Source organism: Lycium barbarum, chromosome 12 (genome assembly GCF_019175385.1).
Source record: "Lycium barbarum isolate Lr01 chromosome 12, ASM1917538v2, whole genome shotgun sequence".
In the NCBI taxonomy this organism is placed as follows: Eukaryota; Viridiplantae; Streptophyta; class Magnoliopsida; order Solanales; family Solanaceae; genus Lycium; species Lycium barbarum.
In genome coordinates, this window is record NC_083348.1 from 90,839,997 (window position 1) to 90,865,544 (window position 25,548).

Sequence of the window (25,548 nt, forward strand, 5' to 3'; positions counted from 1 at the left end):
ATTGTGGGTCCCACGATATAAAAATACAACTAGTTTGATAGTACTAAATATACTTTTGATATTTAAGCATATTTTATGAATCAAAAGTTTTTATTTATGTTTAGATTGTCCCATCTCCTTTCGGATACAACGCCTTTTCTTGATATAATATAATGGACGAAAAATAATAGTAGTTGGAAGGAAAAGGGGTTTTCTTTTAGCGTCCATGGCCCAAAATGAGGCAGCACCACGGCTTAAGACTGAAATGTCAAAGGGCGTCGCACGCTAATAGTCCAATTTTAAGACATTTATTAACCTAGTGGTCCTATTAGTGAGTGGGTAGCTGATAATTATGGAAATAAAGTTCCTCAAATATAATTGCAAGAGGCGGCTATAATTAATAAGGTACTTTTTTAGATCTTTAGTTTCTATTTTGGCTTAATTTTGTGCGCGTCATCCTCTGGAACAGTATTTACCAGTGACTACACTTCGTGCATTCATCATCATCCCCCAATTACTATAGCTTTGCCTCCCTCTTATTTAACACTCACTAATAGTGGTCCGATTTGTGGCCTTAATTCCTTTGATAGAAATCAGTTTCCACTCTCCAGCAAAATAAACATATAGTGCTGTGGCTCAAACTAAGGTAGTAATCCCTAGGTTGCATCATCGTTGGCTGCACAATTATTATTTATATAAAGCCAACTGGCAATTACAAAAGCAACTAAAGAAAGAAAACGAAGAGTAAGCTTGTCGCACTATTACTTTTAACCAAAAAAAAAAACCCTTTTAGCCAATTATATATTTAATGTTACGATCACTATGGGCAAACTGGGAATTCAACGTGCGCGCGGTGAATTCACAGTCTACTGTCTTGACCTGCTTTTTCTAGAACTTGTAGTACAATGACATTAAAATATTTAGCCACAATCAACGAAAGATCTCCCTTTGAGTCCACTTTCCAGTTTCCAGTAATATCTAGGGTACATAGATAATGATAATCAAGAAGCAAAGTATGCGATACTTTTGAGTTTTGATGGTTAAACAAAAGCACTACCAACAAGGCGGGGACGGATGCAGTAATGGAGTCATATTTTTCAGTAGGATGATGATTCAAAATATAAAGAAGTAAAATACTGAGAAGTCAAGGAATTTAATATCTTATTATATAGAGTACTATATAAGATAATTTTAACCCTACGTAATTTTCTAATGAATGGTCGGATACGCCCCTTGTGCTCTTAGCTTCATCACTAACGAGGTGTAACAACGGTTATTTTGAGAGACATGGGAAGCACTGGTGAATTCAAAATTAAGATATTGTGGGTTCTAAACAGAAAGAATAAGTTTTATAATATATATTTAATATCTTTACCTACTAGATATTATACATGTAATTTGTAAATATTGAGTTCAGTTAAACTAACGAATTCATTAATGAATCTACCATCGTAAAGGACGGAAAGGAAGCTTCAAAACCAACAAAAAAGTTTGGCAACAATGTCAAGTGTTTGACACTAATTGAGCATTCGATTCGCTACTTTAGTAGGTTGATAAAGTAAAATTTCTTTTTGTGTCCATTTGGAGCTTAGCTAGTGCTCCTAATAGAAAAAGGAATGGATCCATGCATTTTACTACTGGTTATGAGTTGGTACCCGCACTATCTAGAGGGAAAAATATGCTACCAAATTGAGGGCATGCCTTTTTCTCTTCGATGTATGCCCAATGGCCATCACTAAGAGGTACTTATCTCCACCGTTTACTACTTACCACTGTTTGCTGTTTTTAAGAAAAAGAAATATTTTATAATAAATATTTTTAATGTTTGGCTAGCGAGTATAAAAAAAACTCTAAAGGATTGATAATAATTTCAGTTATCTGATTGTGTTCTAATTTTTTATTTTATTTTAGTATTAAAGATTAAAAATAACGTTGAAGTATTGATCGGAGTAGTAATATGATATTAAAAAATTGAGAGCACTGTGAAGGAAAATGGTGTTCGTGCACAAGTGAAAAAAGTTGATCCTGACAACCAAACACAAAAAATAATAATTTATTTTCTCAAAAAACAAATATTTTCCCAAAAACAAAAAAAATGATATCGCACCTGCATTTGCTATCCCCAATATTTTTGACAAGATAGGGAGTGGAGACAATGACCGAATTTGCTGATCCGGACCCTAATCAAAGTATGCGTCTTTTTACCCGATTAACATCACTTGTTTCCTCAGTAAAAAATCAACTAGTGCCATGTTTCCAACAATCCACACAAAATTACATGGTTTTCGTCATCTGCGACCGAAAGATAAAACTGTCATATCCGAATGATAATGTGGAAATTAAAACTATCTAAGAACATTATGTGCACGATTTAATCCATTAAATAACATCAAATGGGCCACTATAGCATGCAATTTCATATTATCTTCGTACCCACATGTCAAGAAGTTCCTAAATCACAAAACAGAAAATGATGTTTACCAAACTGATGAGCCTTCAAAAAGGAGAGTGAGCGACATAATATCCAGGCATACTGTGATATCCAGATAAGCTAACAAGCAATAGACACTAAGGGACAAGTATAATTGTGTTTGTATATTCTTAGGTGCTTTTATTTTAATAAAAAGTAATCTTACTACGAGCAAGATAGGCATTAGATAGCCACAAATCTTCAAAATCGCACTAAAGCTAATACTAATTAAATTGGAGATAGAACGCGGTAAAGTAGTTTTAACATTATGTGATGGTGCAAAATATTCAAATTCCCCTAAGCCCCTGAATATGAGAAGCATGGTGAATAATTAAGAAATCAATCAAACAAGAACTTGTTGACATCAAGTTGTAGTTTTGCTTATATCACTTAATGAAATCAACACCAGACAATCTCGAGTTAGGCATAGCAAATTAAATGTGCAACATAAAACTGGACGGCTAGAAAATAGAAAAAATCTCCCATGTAAATAACTCAAATTATTTGTAGCAGTTCTTCTTTTAGGATGTGTTTGGTATGATTTACAATTAACTTCTCTGATTTATTCAACGTTTGATTGTCTTAAATTGTTTGCTTTTTTCAAATGGGTGCAAGCAACTTATGTCCTTTAGTGGGCATAAGTCACTTCCCATACAACTTGTTAATTCTTACTAAAAGGCAAATGCTATTGTTAATCCTTATCATTCCCAGCTATCACCAAAAGACTACACAAGTGCCCGCATTCTGTTACCGTCATATGAATGTATCCTGCTTTCAGAACAATATTCTCACTGGTGATAAATCTGAATAACAGCAGCAGTAACAAAATTGTACAGAAAGGAACAAAATCAGGGAGATTTCCCTGTTAGAATAACATTATATCCATGATCAAATATACAGTCAATTACAGATTACATGTATTTTTAGTCGATGATTAAAGCTACTATCAGAACAAGAATTTTTTGCTGGTGTATATTCCCTCTTCCAAGAAAACACACAAAATGAGAGAGGGTGAAAAACTGAAATTGAGGTGGATTGGTGTGGAAAATTTGATCTTCTACAAAGACTAAAATCCTTATCATTTACATGTAATAACATATATCAACATGTATGACAACGGACAAATCTAAAAAAAAAAGGGCAGCCCGGTGCACTAAGCTCCCGCTATGCGCGGGGTCCGGGGAAGGGCCGGACCACAAGGGTCTATTGACAGCTTCACCAGTGAAAAGTCAAACAAGGTCAGTACTTTGAGCTGTTGGCCTTCTTTACAGTAGCAGCTTTAGCACTAGACTTTAGTTGGGTGGCGCGATTAAAGGAACTTTTGGGGTTAAGCGCCTTTCTGATCTTAAACACAGTCCAGGCAGTGCCAACAGCATGTCCTGCTGCATCAAGCCCTTCGCTTGCTACTTTTGCTGCCTCATCTCCATACCTATAAAACCCAAATTACTTCCGAGTTAATTTCAAAAGATTTAAGCAGCATGTCTTCATCTTATTGTATTGCCTAACTAACGTAGTGCGCATTTAATTAGTTGAGTCTAAGATATTTAAGTTAATTTTCACGAGATGACACGTGAGGAAACAAGTTGAAATGTATTTCAATGGTAAGACTAGACTTCATAAATAAGGATATAGCCAGGAGAATTCATCAGACTGAGCTTTACTTCTGCTGAACTAGTTCAGTTGTCACGGTGGATGATGTGGACATTACATTCTTTCCAGCTACTTCAACAGCATCACATATTCTGCCTATAACAAATAAGGACAAATGTTAGGCTCTTGTTGAAAGACAATTATATACGTTGACAGCATTCTGATTGTGATTAGCTCTAGTAAATGCAAATGCCAAAATGCAGTGTGAAAAGCACTAAAATATCATCTTTTGTGCCTGGGTGGTCGGAAGCAGGAACCTCCATCTAAAATCAGGAATTACTTTTCGCGCTTCTCCAGAACTCAGAAAATAGAAACAGATCCTCAAAGTTAAAGTTGTTCTTCAACAGTCCTTATGCAGGAAAATCAACTTCCAATGAAGAAAAGATGAGTTTTTAAACAATAAAAAATAACTTAAATGTTCCCTCATAGCAACAATATATACAGCATAGTTTCCTCCTTCTAACATTGCATATAACCGTCATTCGTGGTCCTAACTACTAAAATTTAGAAGCATACAGAACCATCATTGGCAGTGTGAATAAAATGATTACTTCTAGAGATACTTGTGTCTGTGAATGTGTCTAAATTCAATTCATTCTGTCCTGAATCTGAGTTTAAAAGAAAGAATAACTAAACGGCAAAACATATAGACGGAGACTCCAGAAGGGTGCAAACTCAGTCAGAAAAAAGGGGAAGAGTTTTGACTTACAAAATCCATCCAGAGTAGCAAGGACCATCTCCCCTGGCAGCATCTTGAAGAACTTCTTTCCTGCTATGGAATTCACAACTGAACTAGTGAAGAATCCTGAAACCTGGAGAACTCCAGAAAGGACTCCAAGTGCTACTTTCTCAGTCATCTTTGTTACTCTCTTAACCCTGGAAAACACAGCCCAACTTGAGTTGACAGTTTATTCTTCTCTTAGATGATTTACGGCTAGGTATATGAGTAGTTAATCACACTGAGGTGAACCAAATTATGTAGGTAAGGAAAATGGACAACGAGGAAGATTCATTAAAATTTCAAACTGAAAAACAATACCAATCCACTTGTAGCAAAATCTGTTAAAATTATATCCAAATTTTCATAGTCAGACAGTTCATTAGGGATCTCATCTGCAGTATCTCAAAAGACACTGCAAGCATTTGTAGTAATAGTATTCTGGCTAGTGACCAAAAAAATTCCCTTTCTTTTGTTCATTCAGTAATGTACAACCCATTGTTCAATGCCTAACTCGAATAACATGTGAAAGAATCATGGTATTTACATGGTACTCAGTTTAACAAACTTCACCAGAAGCGCCCTAGTAGCTAACTAGTTATCGCACTCCTTCAAAATCCCAGCTCAATTGATGGATTTCAAAAAATATATAAGCAAACTTCCTAGAGAGAAAAGGTAACTTGAATAACAATAACAGCAAAGGATGGATGATAATCTAAGAGTCAACATAGCCTTGATGATTTGGAGGAAGCAAAGCAAATGACCATCAACTATTAAAAGGTCATCATACCTTTTTATCCTCTTCAATGTCTCAGGACTAATCTCGGCCTTTGTCCCTGTAGCCATCCTTTGCTTTAAAATATCATTTCCGCGCTTCAATCGTTCTACTGACACATCTCCACACCACAAAATCCCCTTGATCAGCTGACCTGATCCTTGAGCAACTAATTTTGCAGCTAATCCACTATACTCCTCCACATTGGGCGCTAACGTGGTCCAGTATTGAGCGCATCGCTCTTCCAATATCTCCTTCTTTTTCTCCGATTTCAAGTCTTCTGGAGACAACTCCCTTGCCACTGTTCCTCCCATTGCCAATGCCGCCTTTTCCTCCACCTTCTGAACAGAAAACCTGCTGTAACTTTTCAAAATAACATCCAGCTCCTTCAACAATTTCTCCTGACCCTTTGAAGCAATCGTCAACCCATAATTCAACGTATCATCCATTGATCCCTTTTCTTTCTCCTTTTTACCCTTTTCTTTCCTTTTTTTACCCTTTTCTTTCTCGTCATCACTGGAATCCAAATGATCCTCTATCAAAGCTTGAAATGAGAAGAAATAATGTGAATCATCCAATTTCACCGCGGTCAGATCCTTAGTTAACGGCCATTGGATCTCATCACCCACACGAGCAAGAATAGCAACGGTATTCTTATCTTGCAACAGACGAAACAGAGATAAATCACCCGTGGCTAGCTCAACGGAGTAATGTTTATCGATCAAATGGATGAGGACACCAGGGATAACGAGAAGGGTTTCCTCGTGAGACTCAGGAGGGGCAGAAGGGATTATTTCGTAATTGTCAGGGATGAGTTTTTCGTCGGTGAGGTCCTTTTCGTCTATGGTTGGATAAAGATTGGGACGAGAATCAGAGATTGATTGGAGATTTGGATCATTGTGAATGACATGTGGATAAAATGGGGCTTTTTGGAGATTAGGGTTCTGAGAAGCCATTGAAGAGCTGAGAAAAATTGTTGAGGATGAAGGAAGAGGAAGAAGAAAGATTGGATTTTTTGGAGGAATAGGAGGCAAAACATGGAGAGACACGTGGAAGGTTGTTTTCATGAATAACTGATATAACTGTCTGGAAGTTCCCGCGCAAGTCCATTTGGATTTTCTTTTTTCTTTTTTAATTTTGATAGGAACTATATATTAGATCATAATTTTAGAAATATATTTAAAAAATCATAAGAATGTTTATATTTCATTATACAGTAGTGATATCTATAAGAAAAAAGGACGAAAGTAATCTTTTCCTTTTTTTGTCCCTTCCTGTACATCCCATTAAAAAGAGTAGTAAATCGTTTTTTCATTTGGTTTTACTCCCTCCCTTCACTTTTGCTTGTCCAGTATTTTAGATACATTTTTCACTTTTAGTTGTCACTTTTAGCATATCAAAAGAAGACAATTTCTTTTTCCCTGTTTTATTCATAATATTAATTACTCATTTCAAATCATTTTTTAAATTCATTAAAAATATGCACCAATTAATATGGATATCATGATAAATTATGAACTTCACTTATTATCTTTTTAGCAAAGAAAGGGGTATTACTTATTGGAAAATAAAGTTATAAATAGCAGGCAGAAGAGAACAATATAGAATTGATAAAGAGGATATCAAAGTTTTGCATATGATCAATTTGATCACATTCTATAGCAGAGGAAAATGGTTTCCTCCAATTATTTTCCAGAATACAGATATGCTTTTTTGAAGAAATCGACTGAAAAGAACTATTATTGGCTCCATGAACCAGTTCTTTTTAACTTCCTGTGTAGAAAATAAGCAATTTTCTTTTCAAAATTTAACAACGAAAGTACGTATCTCCATTGGACCAAGCTCGACTACAAGATGAGACGTGTCTACTGGACCCCCTCTAATTGGTGCTGGCTCATTGCCACTGTCATGATCTATATTCCAACTCATCTTCTTCATCTCATTCTTGCCTTGATTCGCCGATAAACTTGTTTCCTTGATTTCCTTTATCTGAATACAGCGCAGAGAGGTGTTATTAGAAACTTGGGATAAGACACTATTACGATCGAAGTTGCTACGACACACCTTCTCTTTCTCTCTTTCTCTTTTTAGGGGTCCTATTACCCCCTAAATTTTTTAAAAACGGGATAATTATCACCCTAAGTGCTGATATCTACTCTCTTATGAGAGAGTGACATACACTCTCGCATATATTTACTTTATTTTTTATTTTTTTAAATTCTTTTTGCTTACGTGGCAATTTTCTAAAAAAATGAGAATTTAATTTTTTTTTAAAACCGTTGTTTTTTAAAAAAAATCTGAAAACAGTGATTTTTTAAAAATATGGAAAAATGGATTTTTTTTTTCAAATGTCTTTAAAAATCTAGATTTTCATGATTTAATTTTTTAGGACACTTTTATTTTTCAAATAAAATCTGGAAAAAGTGTTTTTTCTTGTCAAAATGTGAAAAAACTAAATTTTATAAAAATTTGGAAAAACTAACAGTTTTTTTTTAAATGTGGAAAGCCCCTTTTTTAAAACTAAATCTGGAAAATTAGATTTTTTTTTCATATATAGAAAAAAAATCAGCTTTTCATATTTATTTTCTAAAAACCAATTTTTTCATATTTTTTGAAAACAATTTTTTTTTCATATTTTAAGAAAATACAAATTTTTAATAAGAAAATTAAGTTTTCCACATTTTAAAAAAATCAGTTTAGAAAAAAACTTTTAAGTTTTAATGATAATTAATTAGGTGTAATTAAATATGAAGTGCCCAATTAAAAAATGACACGTGTCAGGTTTTTATGTTTCTCACTCTCTCAAAGAGAGTGAAATATACTCTCGTTGTCACGTCAGCATTTAGAGTGATAATTATTTCATTTTTAAAAAGTTCACTCCTGAAAAACTAAAATGTGTCGTAGCAATTTTGGTCAAAGTTCAGGGAGTGACGGTGCCTTATCCCTAGAAACTTTATGTGCAAAAAGTCTTAAGAGAAAGAAAATCATTTTCTACCGTCTAACAAGATGAGCAGAGACTGTCCAGGTTAGGAATTATCTAATATGGAAATCAGCTTACAGGAGCATATTTAATAATCTCTCTGTTTCAATTTATGTGAACTCATTTAACTGGGCACGATATTTAAGAAAGAGGAAAGACTTTTAAAACTTATGGTTCAAAATAAGCCTTGAAAATTTGTGACTGTAAATCATTCATAAAGTGAATTTGTTTTCAAATTAGGAAAGAGGTTATTTATTTTGATACGGACTAAAAAGGAAATAGGTTCAAACAAATTGAAACAAAGGGTGTATGTAATAAGTAGAAAACGCAGACATACCCTTTTTCCAGCAAACATCTCCTTCAGTTGAACCTTGGTAATCGTCGAATAATCAACATCTTCACCGGCCTATCCACATCCACAACACATAAAAAGCACAAGGGTTAGTAGTGATATCAGTTAACAAGGCACAAGCGTAGGTCCAACCGATAATGTTGTCACGTGTCACACTCAGGTCCCGTTTGAACATGATTTCAAATCATGTTTGGACATATAATTTAAATATTTTAAGCTGTATTTTTTCTTATAGACATAAAAACCTCACAAATTGTGAAAACTATCAAAACATTCTCAATTCTTAAACAATCTTACCAAATGAGCAAATCATAATTTATAACAAAATTAGTACACTACTAGAAGGCTTTTCTAAAAAATGCAACATCAATTAATCAAATTTTACTTCAATAAAAACGAAAATTTAACATGAACAGGAATGTAACTACTCTTTAATATAATCTTCCCACATAAATTAAAGGTTGATAGACATAAATAAAAGTTGGTGGAAGTTAATGGGATTGGTAAATGATTGATGGGGTAATTGTTAAAAATATTTATCAACTTATGGATTTTTTTTTACAAAATATAAACTTATGGGTTAAATTTTGTATTTAAAAAAGTTGAAATCATGGTTTCAAAACCCAAACCATGCTTTTTGGATGATTTAGGATTTGAAATCATGACTGAAAACGCACGTTCAAACGTTGGTTGAAACCATGATTTGAAAATTGATGGCCAAACGCCTACTTAATTTTACAGTTTCTGCTTCAGAATTCAACTAAATACAAGCAGTTAAAAAAAAAAAAAAAAAAAAGTAGGGTTGCTGTTCTATTGTGAAAGTAAAGCTGAAACAAGGAAATGAGATAGGACTTTCATCAACTTCCAATTCATCCGCAATTTGTATGCTCATATCTATCCAGAACAGCTTAGTTTATTTTTACCTCATACAGATGAGCCAAACGGAGAAGTACACCTCCATTATCCAACTCCTAGAGATAGAAAAACCAGAAGTGACTACATTAATTCATTGAAGTAAAGGGATCATTCTAATCACTGCATGATCTATACAATAACCTGGAGAGTAATCAGTGCAACATTAGGAGGTAAACTATAGTTGGGATTCATGATGGTGGCTTTGGTTAAATGAGAAGCTTTCCATTCTTCCTGATTCTGCAAAATCAAGTATAAAATTTCCCAATATCAAGCAGTAATATTGTTACATTGATCATTTAAATTCAAGGAATATAATAATGTGGAAAGGGCCTACAGTATTTTTTTCCTCTTCGTATTGTGTTGAAATTACCTCATGCCCAAAAGCTAAAACAAGAGGTGAATAAATTTCTTGGCCAGTTGTTCTGCGCCATCGTGAACCATCACCATTTTTATGAATCCCCAGATAGTAGTTCCCTCGAACCTGACCAAGTGATATGAGAACAGATCAGTTTAAAAGAAGCATTCAAGTCGTCAGGGATTGCTACATTTTATATTTCTGAAGGACATTTCCCTAATTAGAAGCTATAGAGGTCTATGACTTCTTTGCCATATGAAACATACCGTGAGTCCCTCACATGTATCCCCCACACAAACAGTCTCATCAAGGGCTTCACCCACTCCTCTATCATCATCATAGATCAAGCGCCTGGTTAAAAATAAAATCCATTACCTTTGTATGGCCAATTATTAGATTAAGCAAAATATCTTTATGAACATATAAAAAAAAAAAAAAAACTTAAATGCTATTGAACCTATGCAGCATGAGTTCTATTTCTCCATCTTTAATGCTGGCTCCACCTGTTGCACGATCCACCAAAACAGACAATTCTGATTTGTTATCTGTTATGTACATTCCAAGATTCACCTGAAAAATGAAAATAAATAAACAACTTCTGAGAAGAAAAGTAACAATAGGCGAGAACTTTCAATAGTCCCAAAAAATGTGCAACCAGCTTAAAGAAGACTAATGTATTGGTTTCTGAAGGAAAATGCGCCTGACTAGACCATTTCATTCACATCTAGAAAACTTTTGGCGCACACAATTTATATACAAAAAAATACACAAATTAACTGAGAGCAAACTTAGGCTTTGTTTTCACAGTAAAGAAATATATGCTAACTCTAACATTATTTAAGCACATTCTGGTCATATGTTCCAATTAAGGTGATGCCTTTTCAATTCTCAACCAAAAGAACAAAGGAGAAAATATAGAAGCAACAGATGATTTCAAACCGTTACTGTGGACTAGATCCCAATGCATCATTTTCAATCTCAACACATGTTAGTCACATTGAGTTAAACTAAGTCCATCGCAAATGATATTCAACAAAATTTCATATAAGACTTCACCGAGTTCGATCACAAAATTGCAATTTCAAGTCAAGAAAGTCTGTGTTGGGACTTTACTGGATAATAGTTCCCTGCAACAGGTTGAGTGACTTGGAGGTGCCAATCAGCTCTGTGATCTCTAACCTGATAAGCAAAAAAATTATCATGCAAATTAGCTTTAAAGCAAACAGAAAAGTTAAGATCAAGTGTATAAAAGATGAAACCAGTATTAAGCTTAAGATATAGGATTGAAATCCTGATGACGGCTTTCCTAGTTCATAAATTGCCAAAATAAATAGATGTTCATACATGCAACACGCATATTGAGGCAATAGAACAGATAGAAAAGCGTGGCAACTAGAAAGCCAACATCAAAGAATTCCATTTCAGATTGAATAAATGGGAATAAAACTCTGGAAAATTTATTTCAAGATGTGGATAATCACAGCATATATGATAATATGCATCTTGGTTGCTGCACTCCCTGTGGGTAATAGCAAGAGGAACCAAAGAGAACTGTAACGTGAAACTTACTCTTTTAATAAAGTCCCTCCCATTAGAGTCAGTGTACAACACTTTATTAGTGGCCATATTTGCCGTCATTTTGGTAATGACCTCCTTTCCAACACTATCTGCTGTCGGTATGGGACCAACCTTCAATTGAAGAGGTATGTCAGATATACAGTTTCTAGACTACCCTTCAATGTGAAATGACACTGGGCAGAGTTGACTTACAGTGAATTCGAGTTCAACGTGTTCTTTATCTTTGTAAATCCTAACTACCTGAAACATTGACATGTTGAGACATAATAGAACCCGATGCATACAGTTTATAAAACAATAAATGGGAAAAGATCCAAATGTTTTGGTGCTGAGTAAGAGTGAGTTAGTCAAGGAACCATGCATCACACCTGAGATATCCATGAGTTGAATTTCTGGTGAATTTCATCAACCAGGGGTCCACGCATAACCTTTATTGGAACCTGCTAACAAATAGGAAATTAGTTTCGATTATGGTTTGGGCATGGGAAGAGGAGAGACACAGATGCCCCAGTGCGGAGGTGTGAGAGGTTGGCCATGGATGGTTTCAAAAGAGGTAGGGGTAGGCCGAAGAAATATTGGGGAGAGGTGATTAGACAGGACATGGCGCAGTTACAGCTTATCGAGGACACGACCTTAGATAGGAGGGTTTGGAGGACCCACATTAGGGTAGAAGGCTAGTAGATAGTCTCGTTATCCTTCCTTATTAGTAGGCGCATTATCGCAGTATAATTTCTTGTGCTCTGATTTCTGCTATTATCTGTTATTTCCTGTACTTTGATTATTCTATTTTATCTGTGTCGCTTTCGTTATTTGCATTTCCATATCGCTTTGAATTTCTTAGCCTTATCTGACCTCTTTTTATGCTTTTTATTGAGCCGAGGGTCTTTCGGAAACAGCCGTCCTACCTTGGTAGGAGTAAGGTCTGCGTACACTCTACTCTCCCCAGACCCCACGTTGTGGGATTTCACTGGGTTGTTGTTGTTTGTTGTTATGAAGAAAACTAGATAGCGTGTAAGAGATGCTAATCAAATCTATTGATTTATTGAGGAAGAGACGTAGAAGCACAATAGCTCTAATAATTTTTAGTTGTTGAATAACAGGAATCAAACGGAGAAAAGGTAACTCACTGATTTTGCAACTATGACTGGCGGTGATCCATCAGGTCTGAAAATGTAGGCACCAGAATCCTGCAATGGGTAATACAATTAACATCAAAACTTACTGTGTCCCCTTATTAATGCGCCCTAACATTTAACTATACCTAGAAGAACATCATCAAGTACCTGATCAGCGGTCAAACTTGATCCATACCAAAGATAGCTTTGTTGTACAGGTATATCAACCTAATAATAGTAAAATAATCCTTTAGAATTTATGCATATATATGTAGACTACCACTTGACGGACTGCTATCTGTTTCCTTCAGTAAGATCGTAACACCAACATAATGCATTCAATATGTTGCCATGTTGAGATTCTGACATAACTAAGAACTTACCCCCGTTTTAGAATTATATAGATGTTTAAGTTGACCGGTATTCGAGGAAAAGGACGCCTTCAAGTTCCCTGGTCCAATTTCAACAGTCTCGTTCAGCGGAAAAAGAAACATCTTTGTAACATAGCCAGTGGAGCTCCCTGTATAAATTCAGCAGACATTGAAGCAGATGAAGTTGTGATCATTTTACTTTTTGAAAACAGGCAATGCCTTCTGATCTTTGAGTCATTGATACAGCACATTAGTGATGAAAAAAGACATGGAGAAAGAACATTTCGTGTTACCCTTCTGCGATGCTTTAGATATAAAATAAGTATTCCAGCCAAGAGGTGGCACAGACACTCGAAAGAAGAGCCAATATTTGGGAGCTTGTTTGGGTGATATTCCTAGATATGCCTTAACATAAAACTTTCTCAAGTTGCTGGTAATATTATCCAACTCTATAAATTGTGCCTCAACCAGATTTCCCATGGAATCTTTTACAATAAGATTAGCACTGTTGACCTGTTAAAGCAAATACAATTGGATACCCATCAAGAAATGAATAAGCCACTTCACAAAAGCATAAGAGAAAGAAAAAGGAGTAGAGGAACAGTATATAATTTGTCCGCGCTGTAGGACTGACATTTAAACTGAAATTAGCTGGTGTTATGGACAGCTCTAATTATTAGCTTGGACTTGAATTGTATCTAATTACACAGCCAACCAACAAGATAACTTCTCAATATGTAATTCTTCTTTCACAAATTAGAATGTTTAGTGAGTTTCAACTGGTTATTCAGCAGCCACAGTGATTTGAAAGTTACCAGCAAACATACTGATAAAACTAAAAGTCAGGAATATTTGATTACTTGAAATGGACATCGTTTAGGATAGTAGAAGGAAATTGCAATACAAATATATGGAATAGGAGACCTTATAAAGGATGCTTGGATATAGGGTCATCGTACTGCAGTATATCAAGAATATCCACAGCATTAAGTTGCTCACCAGCTATTTTATTAAAAAAAGCCATATTCCTAATATTCAGGTCCTAGTAGTCATAAAATGAGCAAAGGAAAGAAAAATAGAAAGGATTATTCATTCACCGGGATCTTGATGATGTCAGTTCGATTCCATCCAAGAGGATTGTATGCCACAACGACCTGAAAGTGGGAGTATTGGTGTAAAAACATTGTTTCCAGCACACTCATAAGGATTTATTTTTTTTCCTTGGCGCACTCATAAGGTGTGAAGCCGGTTGATAAGAAGGAAAAAATACCAAATTCTTCCCCTCAGTAATATCTTCTTCAGTTGGTGGACAATAACTTATATTCAGCAGTTGACACTGTTCACGACATGGAAGAAAACGGAAAAGGACATGTCAGTTAACTCATAGTTTCCAACTTCCTTTGAAGCTCATTTCTTCTAGGGATATTAAGGCACAGCATATCCACTTAGAACAAACATGTCATTTGAGAAAGGAAAAACTATACAAACAGAAACTTTTGAAACTCAATATTTATCTATGTGTGAATGCTCTGCAAATTTTAACAAACTTAGTAGCAATTACTAGTAGTTTTTTAAGCTAAAAAAAAAAATTGAAGGGACACACAAGTAATAAAAAATGCACCTGATTGAATGATGATGAAGTGGTAGAACATGGACCTGATGTTGAATTAACCAGGCATGATAGAGCAGAATTCACGACAGCTTCCGACTGAAAATCAGGAATATGAAAAGTACTATAAATATAAAATCATCCTAAACAATAGCATGAAAAATAAAGTTCAGGCAAAAGAGTTGAATTTCAAATTAAGAATAGGAGCCCACTTCAGAAGCTCCAATAGCCAAGCGTTTTGCATAGTCATCAGTTGTATGTTGTTTAGCAGTACCAGTCACAGCATCATGGTGTTGTGTAATTCCTAGAGCATCTCCCAAGCTAAATGTGTTGAAGCCATTTGATTTCCTCCCAGTTAAGAATTCAAGCTGGCGAGCAGCCTGTCAAAGGAAAACCTAAGGGTTAAATTTGATGTATTCAACCTATATTCTCACTATTGAACCCATTATACTTATGCAAATATGGATTCAAATTTTAATATTTGAGGAATTTTTAGTAATCTCCACATAGATATCTATGTCTCGTGTACAAATTTTGGGTTTAGTTGAACCCGTTTAGCCCGTAATGCATCCCCCTTTGCAGCCTATTTTGGTTCAGATCAGTTGTAACGTTATTTCGCATGAAGTCATCCTAGATTAAGTGAAGTAACGACCACAGAGACTCCAATGTTAGCAAGATTAAGAACTATGCACCAATTACAGTGTGTGTATTGAAACATAATATAATTAAGTAATTCAAAGTGTGATCTCTCTAACAGCTTAAACTATTAGATCGGATGGTCACACATTCCAACAATAAGAATATCTTATTAAGCTTCTCACAGAGACTAGTGAATATTAGCACAAGAACTAGACAAGCAACTTGGAGATCATAGTTTCACAATTTCTTTACTACAGTCAGGTTCCTTTTGACGTTGATGTTGTAATATGGAATCATGGAACCAGGAATAATAAATTAAGTGGACTCACCAGATAATATCCACTTAGCATACGAACATATCGCTTTAAAGCTGGTCGACTGGTAAAGAAACCAGTCCAATACGCATTTTCGCTATCAGCATATCTGAAATTAGTTAGACGTGTTAGATGAACTCAACAAATATTCAAGATACCTGAGAAGGTATAGAATATCAAGCAAGTGCTCACGGAAAGTAATCATCAGTTTTTAGAGGCCAAGATTCATTTGTTTCATGTTTTGCATCTACATAAATTGACGGAGTAGAGTACAATGCATTAACTCGACCATCCTGTCAAAAAAAAAAAAGGAATGAAAGCAAGTGAGTCTCTATGATTTTGCAAATATTTAACTGTAAAAACATCAGCATCTCTTATAAGTAAAGAGACTCATATCTGTTTTATTAAAAATTTCCTCTTTCGGAATAAAGTTATTAGATCCTTTTTGAAATATAACTTAGGAGAACACATATTGAAGTAACCACTCATACAGTTGAAGAACATGTTCATAGATTTCTGTCAAGGAATTTAATATCTAAGTTTTCTGGAGAGCCTGATTATAATACCTTGTTGACATAGTGAATTAATTTATCCATTTCTTTGAACCACGATTCAGCATATTGGTATTTGAAGTCATCTCCCATGGTCCACATAATGTGATTGGTACGTGTTACATTTGCCTGCATATCACAGCATCCAGCTTTTCATTGATTGCATGTACATGTATATCTATTTCCTGAATTAATAATTATGAACAACTGAAAGGAAATGCAATTTCAGAGTGTACTTGAGTGACTGCGGCATTGATTAAGTCATTAACCCGTATATCGACATTGAAGTCAAAGATAAGAGGATCGTCCTGCAATTCATATACCCAAATATATGAAATTAGTTCTCCGTTGATACTAAAATAAACCATAGAGAGACCTATTTTTGCTTTCTGATAGAACCTGGACTGGAACAAAATCATCATTCACTTCAAAACTGAAACCACTTGGTGGACCATAATGTACAGGAAATGCATTGGTAAATATCTGCAAAGCACCGATAAAATGGTGTTAACCACAAGTGAGCAATGATATAAAATAAATCAACAAAGCTTAAGAATGCTCCATGAACCTGGGAGGAAGAACCAAATGTTCTTGAACCACGCCATATAACCTCAAGAGCTTTATCCTCCGTACGTTTTGCTCTGTCTTGATAGTCAATGCGCGCAAAATGAACAGAATCAAATCCTACCTATGAAAGTTATCAGGGAGAAGTGAAAGATGGGGTCAATATTTAAAGTCAGATTAGGACGACCAAACTTCAAAATAATTAATTTCAGTAAGAATTTAAGTTATATACACTGACAATATAAAAGTCATTAGATTATTAGTAGTGCAGTTTAAAAGGTGACAGCAATTTACTTACCATTTTTATCAAGTTTGATGTTTTAGGCTAGGCACATGCATTAAGGAATTCACTTATTACTACTCCCTCCGTCCCATAATAAGTGTCACCTTAACCAAAGACACGCATATTAAGAAATCAATAATGCAATGTAAAGTTTACCAAATTACCCCTATATAATAAAAATAAATTACTTTTACCTTTTGAGTAGAGCATGCACAAAAAGTAAACTTTTTGATATTGGGAATCCAACAATACCAAGTTACTATGTGGCTTTTCCAATCATCATTTAAATATTATTTTATTGTCTAAGGGTAGAATTGGAAAAAATTAGTCAATTTATGTTTTGATTTCCTAAGGTGACACTTATTATGGGACAAAAAAATTCGGCTAAGGTGACACTTATTATGGGCCGGAGGGAGTAAAAATTAAGAGGGGTTTTGATTAAAATACCCTTAATTATGGTTTTCTTTTCTTTTTAGGTTGACATAATTGTATACGGTAAAAATCGGACATATGTTAGAACTGGTAAGACCGGAGATCGAAGGAAAAGAGGGAAGATCATCATCTGGTCCGATTTCTCCATAGCCGAATTGATCGTGGCCGTTGGTCCGTTTGATCGTGGCCGTTGGTCCAAATTGATCGTGGCCGTTGGTCCGTTTGATCGTGGCCGTTGGTCCGATTGATCGTGACCGTTAGTCCGGAAGATCGTGGCCGTTAGTCCGGGAGATCCTGGCCGTTAGTCCGTTTTGGTCATGGCCGTTGATCCGGGAGATCCGTTACGCGGTTGCCACGCGTCGATAGCGTCTTGCCATGCTCAACTGCCAATCGTACGGGTGTCAGACCGTACGGCCAACCTAATCCAACTCAGAGCTTTTTTATCATTATTTTATTGTTCATGTTGTATGAAGCCCATAGGGCACTACTATAAATAGGGGGCATTGTCCTCCTCTTAAAGGGTTGGCTTCCTCATATCAAGAACACTTTGTAGTAGCAATATATATACAAAATCTCTCTCTCAAATATCTAATTTCGGTCACATTTGTTGTGTTTATTTCTTACATTTCTTCAATCAAGTAACACTCATACATTAGTAAACATACAAGTATATAGCAAACCACCGATTATCATTGCTCTCTTCATATCATATCTATATTTATATCTTTCTTTTATCAAGTAGATTGAGACTTAACCACATATCTTATACCCACTCACAAATTTAATTGATTATCCAAATTCGGGGTAAACAGTTTGGCGCCCACCGTGGGGCTAGGATAATAGTGGTCTTTGATCTTGATCTCTATCTTACCCATCAAAATAAAAAACATCTACTGTTCGTCTCTGAAAAAACGGACCAAATGGCTAACAGTGGGCAATCTGGTCACGTCAACAACAACGTGATCGTGGCCGAAAATGAAGGCAGCGGGTCACGAGGATTGCCAAACCCCGCTGATCCTAACCCCGTTAATTCGAGGGAGGGCCTCAACCGACAAAACACTGTAGACCGGGAGAATGCCGCCCAACCGGCCACTGACCCTTTCAATACTAACAATTCAATTACTTTGTCCGGGACACAAGTCCGGAAAGAACCGGATACCCCGAATGATAATATTGACTTGCGTTTAATTTTTGAAATGTTGCAGGAACAGAGAGCGGCGATTGCCGAACAAGGAATCGCAATAGCCCAGTGGCAAAACGGAAGAGATAAAACGACCCCGGAAAAGGCGAAGGGTGTTGCTGAACCCAGAAGAGATGAGGCACGAATGGTTGAAAGCAATGGCTCCGGAGCTGGTTCATCCACCGAGGTTCTGAGAATGCTCGAAACGTTGGCGAAGCGGGTAGACTCGACTGAAAAAAGGGTGGAGACATACAACTCTCGGGTGGATCAAATCCCGGGGGCTCCGCCTATTTTGAAAGGGCCGGATTCAAAGAGGTACATCCAAAGGCCTTTTCCTCCGAGTGCGGCTCCGAAATTGATCCCGAAGAGGTTCAAAATGCCGGATATCCAAAAATATGACGGCATAACGGACCCTCACGAACACGTGACCTCATACGCCTGTGCTATAAAAGGCAATGATATGGAAGAGGATGAAATCGAATCCGTGTTGCTGAAAAAGTTCGGGGAAACTCTGTCAAAAGGAGCATTGACTTGGTACGATCATCTGCCCGAGCATTCAATCACTTCTTTCGAAATGCTCGCCGATGCCTTCATAAAAGCACACGCCGGAGCCAAAAAGGTGCAGGCTCGAAAGACATCTATTTTTCGTATAGCCCAAAGAGACGAGGAGTTATTGCGTGAATTTGTCAATCGGTTCCAAAGGGAACGAATGGAGCTCCCCCCGGTTTCGGAGGAATGGGCCGCACAAGCTTTCACGAAGGGGCTCAATGTTCGGAGCTCGACGGCTTCGTTCAAATTAAAGGAAAGCTTGCTGGAATACGAGGCTGTGACCTGGGCGGATGTCCATAACCGATACGAGTCAAAAATTCGGATAGAGGATGACCAACTCGAGCTTCCCCCGGGGCCCGTAAAAATGAACAAAAGCTCGGAGAGATCACGAAAGAATTACGAACCGGAGGCCGGACCATCGAGGGAAAGGTATCGGCCATACTCTCGAAAACCAAGCTTCAGGTCGGAAAAATCAAGGGATGGCCCGAGTCATTTCTCCGGGCGGGAGTGATAAACGGGCCGAGTACCCGGTTCAGGTATACCACTGAGGAGTCAAACAAGGAGGCCATGGCTGTGAAACTCGATCTCACGGATGAACTTCGCGAAAATGCGTTGGTCCGTATTGCAGCCCAGAAGCAGAGAATGGAAAGGTACTACAATCGGAGAGCCAATTTTCAACATTTCTAAGTTGGGAACTTGGTGCTTCGGAAAGTTACCTTGAACACCAAGAATCCTAACGAAGGAAAACTGGGTCCGAACTGGGAAGGACCGTACAAGATAACCGAGGTAACGGGTAAAGGGTCATACCAGCTGGAGTCCATGGACGGGCAACGGTTGCGCAATAATTGGAATGTGGCTCATCTGAAAAGATACTACTGCTGAGGTATGAACCCCCCATGCTTTTCTATTTTTGACCTTTTTTGCAGGAGACCGAGTATCGGGCAAAGAAAAGAACCTAATTCTGAAAACACGTGTTGCACTCTTTTCCTTAGTGCGTTTTTGTCCCAAAATGGGTTTTCCGACAAGGTTTTTAATGAGGCAACAAGTACAACGTGTTACTTGACAAAGATAAAGGACAAACGTCCGGATTCTCAGGGTCGCACCCAACGAACGGGGACTATCACACCCACTCCGGAGTTTGCCCCTGTTAGCCGAAACCGGAGGCCACCCCTAACGAACAAAACCGGACCAAAAATGTCAGGTCCCGATGTAAGGACCAAACGATCAAAATGAATCGTGTCCTCTCAATATTTGCTACGGCAAAATCAAGACCGGACCTTCTGCATTAGGTTTCGGTGTAAGGACCAAACGATCAGAATGAATCGTGTCCACTCAGTATTTGCTACGGCAAAACCAAAACCGGACCTTCTGCATTCGGTGTCGATGAAAGGACCAAACGATCAGAATGAATCGTGTCCAAACAGTATTAGCTACGGCAGAAGCAGAAAGAAACAAAATTCTCGTATCTTGTACAAATACTTGCAATACAAAAATCATCGAAAGTTCGGATAACGATATCTCTAATGTATTCTTGTCAAAATACTCTACCCCGATGATTATCGCCATATTTCGGCATTACTTCATTCGTATGCCCTATTCCGGGCACTACGGTCGAAATTCGACAAAGGCAACAAGGTCATAGTGAACCGAGCCAAAATCGTTAACCCCTCAAACGGGGACTGTTACATCGAAATTTAGCTAAGGCTGAGATTCAGGTGTCCGAAAAATACCGGCCCTAAAAAATAGCCGAAAAATACCGGCCCTAAAAATGCCTATCGTGATTCAGAGACGTCTGAATTCACAAAGCATAAGATAAGTCCCACGGGCAAAAACTCCATCAAATTCCCGGAGAAAACATACCGAATGAAGAGAAAAGTCGATATTCAGGCACAGCGCGGAATAATGACTCTGAGTCTGCTTGTCCTTAAATCGGACCGACAACTCAGGCAAAGGTCATAACAGATATTCAAGCAAAAGAATAAAGAAAATCAAGAAAAATGTGTGTTCCATTTATACGAAGGTCTTTACACCGGAAACCCCTACAAAAGCAAAAAACAAAAGGCTAAGTGCAGCCCCTGGTCTATCCGGTATGGCTGGATCCGGAGTGTTCGGACATTGTCCGCTCGGAGTCGTGAGAGTCAGTCTCGAGGGCTCTCTTAGCTTCTTCCTCGATCCTCTTAGCTTCAAGTATCAGGGCCGGAAGATCCGCAAAACCATGCCCGGCTTGCTCAATGGTGATCCTCCGAGACTTCCACCGTTCATAATACAAGCGATGAACCAAAGGGGATAAACGGTTAAATCAGCAACAAACTTGAGATGGAAGATGATTAGAGGTGACGAAATGAAGAGAGAATAAAGTGAAGTGAAGAAAATAAAATAGAGGAAGAATGAAATGAAGGCGTGATTCATCCACTTTCCGTTACTCCGTAAAACTACGGTTCGGAAAGTGTGGGGGCTATCTGTATACGGTAAAAATCGAACATATGTTAGAACCGGTAAGACCGGAGATCGAAGGAAAAAAGGGAAGATCATCATCTGGTCCGATTTCTCCATAGCCGAATTGATCGTGGCCGTTGGTCCGTTTGATCGTGGCCGTTGGTCCGAATTGATCGTGGCCGTTGGTCCGTTTGTTCGTGGCCGTTGGTCCGTTTGATCGTAGCCGTTAGTCCGATTGATCGTGACCGTTAGTCCGGGAGATCGTGGCCGTTAGTCCGGGAGATCCTGGCCGTTAGTCCGTTTTGGTCATGGCCGTTGATCCGAGAGATCCGTTACGCGGTTTCCACGCGTCGATAGCGTCCTGCCATGCTCAACTGCCAATCGTACGGGTGTCAGACCGTACGGCCAACCTAATCCAACTTAGAGCTTTTTTATCATTATTTTATTGTTCATGTTGTATGAAGCCCATAGGGCACTACTATAAATAGGGGGCATTGTCCTCCTCTTAAAGGGTTGGCTTCCTCATATCAAGAACACTTTGTAGTAGCAATATATATACAAAATCTCTCTCTCAAATATCTGATTTCGGTCACATTTGTTGTGTTTATTTCTTACATTTCTTCAATCAAGTAACACTCATACATTAGTAAACATACAAGTATATAGCAAACCACCGATTATCATTGCTCTCTTCATATCATATCTATATTTATATCTTTCTTTTATCAAGTAGATTGAGACTTAACCACATATCTTATACCCACTCACAAATTTAATTGATTATCAAAATTCGGGGTAAACAATAATTACCATAGGAATTAGGAATGTGTCAAGGAAAAATTTATAATAAAGAATTAAAAACCTTCTTGGTTTTGTAAAACATCAATTATTTTGGACCAACTTTTAGAAGTTAAAACATCAAATATTTTGAACCGGATGGAGTAATTATTATAATACATATTTACATTAACTACCTTATAAGTGACTAATTGTGTAAATATCATCGGTGCATAGAACTTAAACTCTACACGTATCCTCTCCAACAACTGAGAAGCTTAAATACCTCATCCCCAAGAAGATAAGCTTGCACGGCCGAGTGTCCAAATGGATCGATCTGCCATCCTGCACGAGGAGTGATATTGAATTCATCCTTTATCAGTTGATGGCCTAGTGTTGTCTGATCAATCATATCTATGTAATGGCAAGTCGCTTCATCGTGCATGCACCAACCACCATTTCTGTTCCAGAAGTCGTTTTTTCAATCAAAAATCACCCAAGAAGAGTAAAAAAATTAAAAGTTTCTTGCAAGTGAGTTAACATACACGAATTCCAGCTGACCAGAAGCCACAAGGTTTCTCACTTCTTCTTGAATGTCTGGAGTTTGCCTTATCCACCACCGATGGAAAAATGCCTACAGTAGGATTAACAGAAAAATACCTAATAAAAAATGGTGCATCTTTTGTTGCTTACAACAACCACAACAACTACGCCTCAAATTCAGGGGCGGATCCACATGTTGTCCAGGGTGAACACCCTGGACAACAGTGTATATATAGGGTAAATTTTCTGTATTTATGTTCATACATTAACTTTTGAACACCCTGAATAAATTATATTAGGTTCTTCTTTTTTCTGAACACCCTGAATGAAAATCCTGAATCCGCCACTGGCCTCAATACCAAACAAGTTGCTTATGCACAAAAAATAAAAAAGTTGCATATGCATAGAAAATTAAGAGAACACAATTGTTTCTTCTAGTGAGACATCTGATATCAATAAAGAAATGAAAATAGAACAGCTTTACCATTTCAGCAAAGATAAACTTCCTATTCGGATCACGTCGCAATGACATAACAACAGAGTCCAGCACATTTTCAACACAGGCACCCTGAAACACATCAATCATTTTTATTAGCAGCTAAACATGAACAATTAAACATAGTTTCCAATTTCCACATAAGATGTATGACCTGAATGCTATTATTTGATCCAACATAGTACTGATCAACAGTCTTTAACCAGCCAACATCATCATGTGAATGAGCAACCAAATGAACATTCAATTTGCCTTCAACAATACCACCTCCAGTATTGTACTTTAGGTACCCATTTACACCATTAGCACATAGAATATACAAAATGAACAGAAGAAATGAAGCTATAGCAACTGAAGTTCCCATTGTGAATCAAAACTATTGTTTCTCTTAAAATTATGATAAACCAGTTTATTTTTATAACTATAGAAAGAAGACTTAAAATTTCTCAAAGTATAGTCAACGTAAGAAGTCAAGTAAAATCTGACAAAACTGCATTAGTTTTCCCACGGCATGTACCAGCCGCCCTGCTAGTACATTTGGGGTATATTGGATTTCATGTGCAAGTTGTATGTATGTTTTATTAATAATTCCTGTTTGATTCTTGTCTAATTCCCATTTAAAAAAAAAATAATAACAGAGACGAAAAGGTTGAGTACTAGTAAATACTATTGGTAGCGTGAATAAATAGGTATGAATTTTATGGGCTAGCGAAGGAGATCAACACTAGGACAACATGGTCTGTAGCACGTAAAGTAAATTAATTAGGAATGGGAAAAAAAAACTCTGTCAAAGCTCAAAGCAAGAACCTTTTTAAATTGTGTCTTCATATATTGTATTGTATTAAATTGATGCATTGATTTCTTAGTTAATCTCAAAAGATAAAGAATTTAAAAAGATACATTCAATGGTTTAATAATATAGACCAGATTCATGCGGAGGTATATAATTTTATCTTTCAAAAATTAATACATCAACTTTCTTAGTTAATCTGAAAAGATAGAAATTTGAAAAGTTCCATTGAATGGTACAATTATATAGACGAAATTCTTATACCGAAAGAAAAGGTGCATTTGAACAGTCATTCCCTATGGCTATTTGAACAGTCATTCCCTCAACCTTGACGCATGCATCTATGTCATTTCATATGTTATTTTCTCGTCTTTAATAGTGTTGATCCTCATATTAGTCGTCTTAACAAACCCTATTATGTGTGAATACATTTTCATGGATATAACTTAGATATACATAACAGAATAATTTATAAATTGTTTACTAAATATGGATTTAATCAAACATTAATAATTCAACAACACTATAGAGTAACGATATATCATGTTACGACAGAAACGACAATTCATACAAACTTAGTAGGCGTTTGGCCATGAAAACCAAATATTTTTCACTTTATTTGGAAATTTGAAGTTGGAGTTGAAGATTAAGTTGTGTTTGGTTGTAGTTTTTGTAAAGAATATTTGGTTGTTTGAATGTACTGAAAGTGAAAAAAATGGGAAAAAAAGTTATAGAACTTCAAGTTGATTTTTGAGGAAAAAGCTAAAGAGCTTGCGAGAATATTGAAAAAGCTACCACACTTGGGTCATTCTAATGAGGAAAACCAGTAATGGCATTGCTCAAAATGGAAAAGGAAACAAGAATCAAGTAGTTACAGTTACAACCAATACTGGAAAAGAGAGAATGGGCTTCTTGTGTTCTCATATGATCTTGGTCAATCTAATAACTTATCATCAGCTAGCTTTTGTGATTAATTTAGTCTCAAAATTTTATTTCTTTTTAATAAAGTACTAGAGCCAAACTTATTATATTCTTTATTGGGTCCCCATGTTATCATTTCCATCCTCAAGATATTATTGTCTACACTTCAGATGTCTAGTCCTAGGCACTCGGGACGTGTTATAGCA

At 36.7% G+C, this 25,548-nt stretch overlaps 2 protein-coding genes across 3 annotated transcripts; both read right to left on the bottom strand.

Annotated features, from left to right (window-relative positions):
- Positions 1 to 3,290: 3,290 nt before the first annotated feature.
- LOC132625129 (protein EARLY-RESPONSIVE TO DEHYDRATION 7, chloroplastic-like) lies at positions 3,291 to 7,018 on the bottom strand. Its single transcript, XM_060339942.1, has 4 exons — positions 5,608 to 7,018; positions 4,809 to 4,975; positions 4,111 to 4,195; positions 3,291 to 3,878 (listed from the first exon to the last, which is right to left on the bottom strand). Exons 1-4 carry the CDS (start codon positions 6,657 to 6,659, stop codon positions 3,689 to 3,691), a joined length of 1,494 nt encoding a protein of 497 aa, XP_060195925.1. The 5' UTR covers positions 6,660 to 7,018; the 3' UTR covers positions 3,291 to 3,688.
- Positions 7,019 to 7,165: 147 nt separating this feature from the next.
- On the bottom strand, positions 7,166 to 24,191 carry LOC132625128 (alpha-mannosidase-like). 2 transcript variants are annotated; one of them, XM_060339940.1, is made up of 29 exons: positions 23,786 to 24,191; positions 23,620 to 23,703; positions 23,138 to 23,226; positions 22,879 to 23,053; positions 16,940 to 17,059; positions 16,771 to 16,854; positions 16,608 to 16,679; positions 16,387 to 16,500; positions 16,013 to 16,113; positions 15,836 to 15,929; positions 15,080 to 15,247; positions 14,880 to 14,966; positions 14,529 to 14,594; positions 14,356 to 14,412; positions 13,552 to 13,771; positions 13,271 to 13,407; positions 13,056 to 13,115; positions 12,900 to 12,959; positions 12,141 to 12,215; positions 11,965 to 12,012; positions 11,764 to 11,883; positions 11,308 to 11,373; positions 10,652 to 10,764; positions 10,461 to 10,545; positions 10,210 to 10,320; positions 9,981 to 10,076; positions 9,848 to 9,895; positions 8,910 to 8,978; positions 7,166 to 7,581 (listed from the first exon to the last, which is right to left on the bottom strand). In XM_060339940.1, the coding sequence occupies exons 1-29, from the start codon at positions 23,993 to 23,995 to the stop codon at positions 7,393 to 7,395; spliced, it is 3,018 nt and encodes a 1,005-aa protein (XP_060195923.1). In that variant the 5' UTR covers positions 23,996 to 24,191; the 3' UTR covers positions 7,166 to 7,392. The 2 variants fall into 2 exon arrangements, with proteins under 2 accessions (XP_060195923.1, XP_060195924.1); XM_060339941.1 differs by having other exon boundaries at positions 12,141 to 12,212; positions 23,786 to 24,188.
- Positions 24,192 to 25,548: the final 1,357 nt, after the last annotated feature.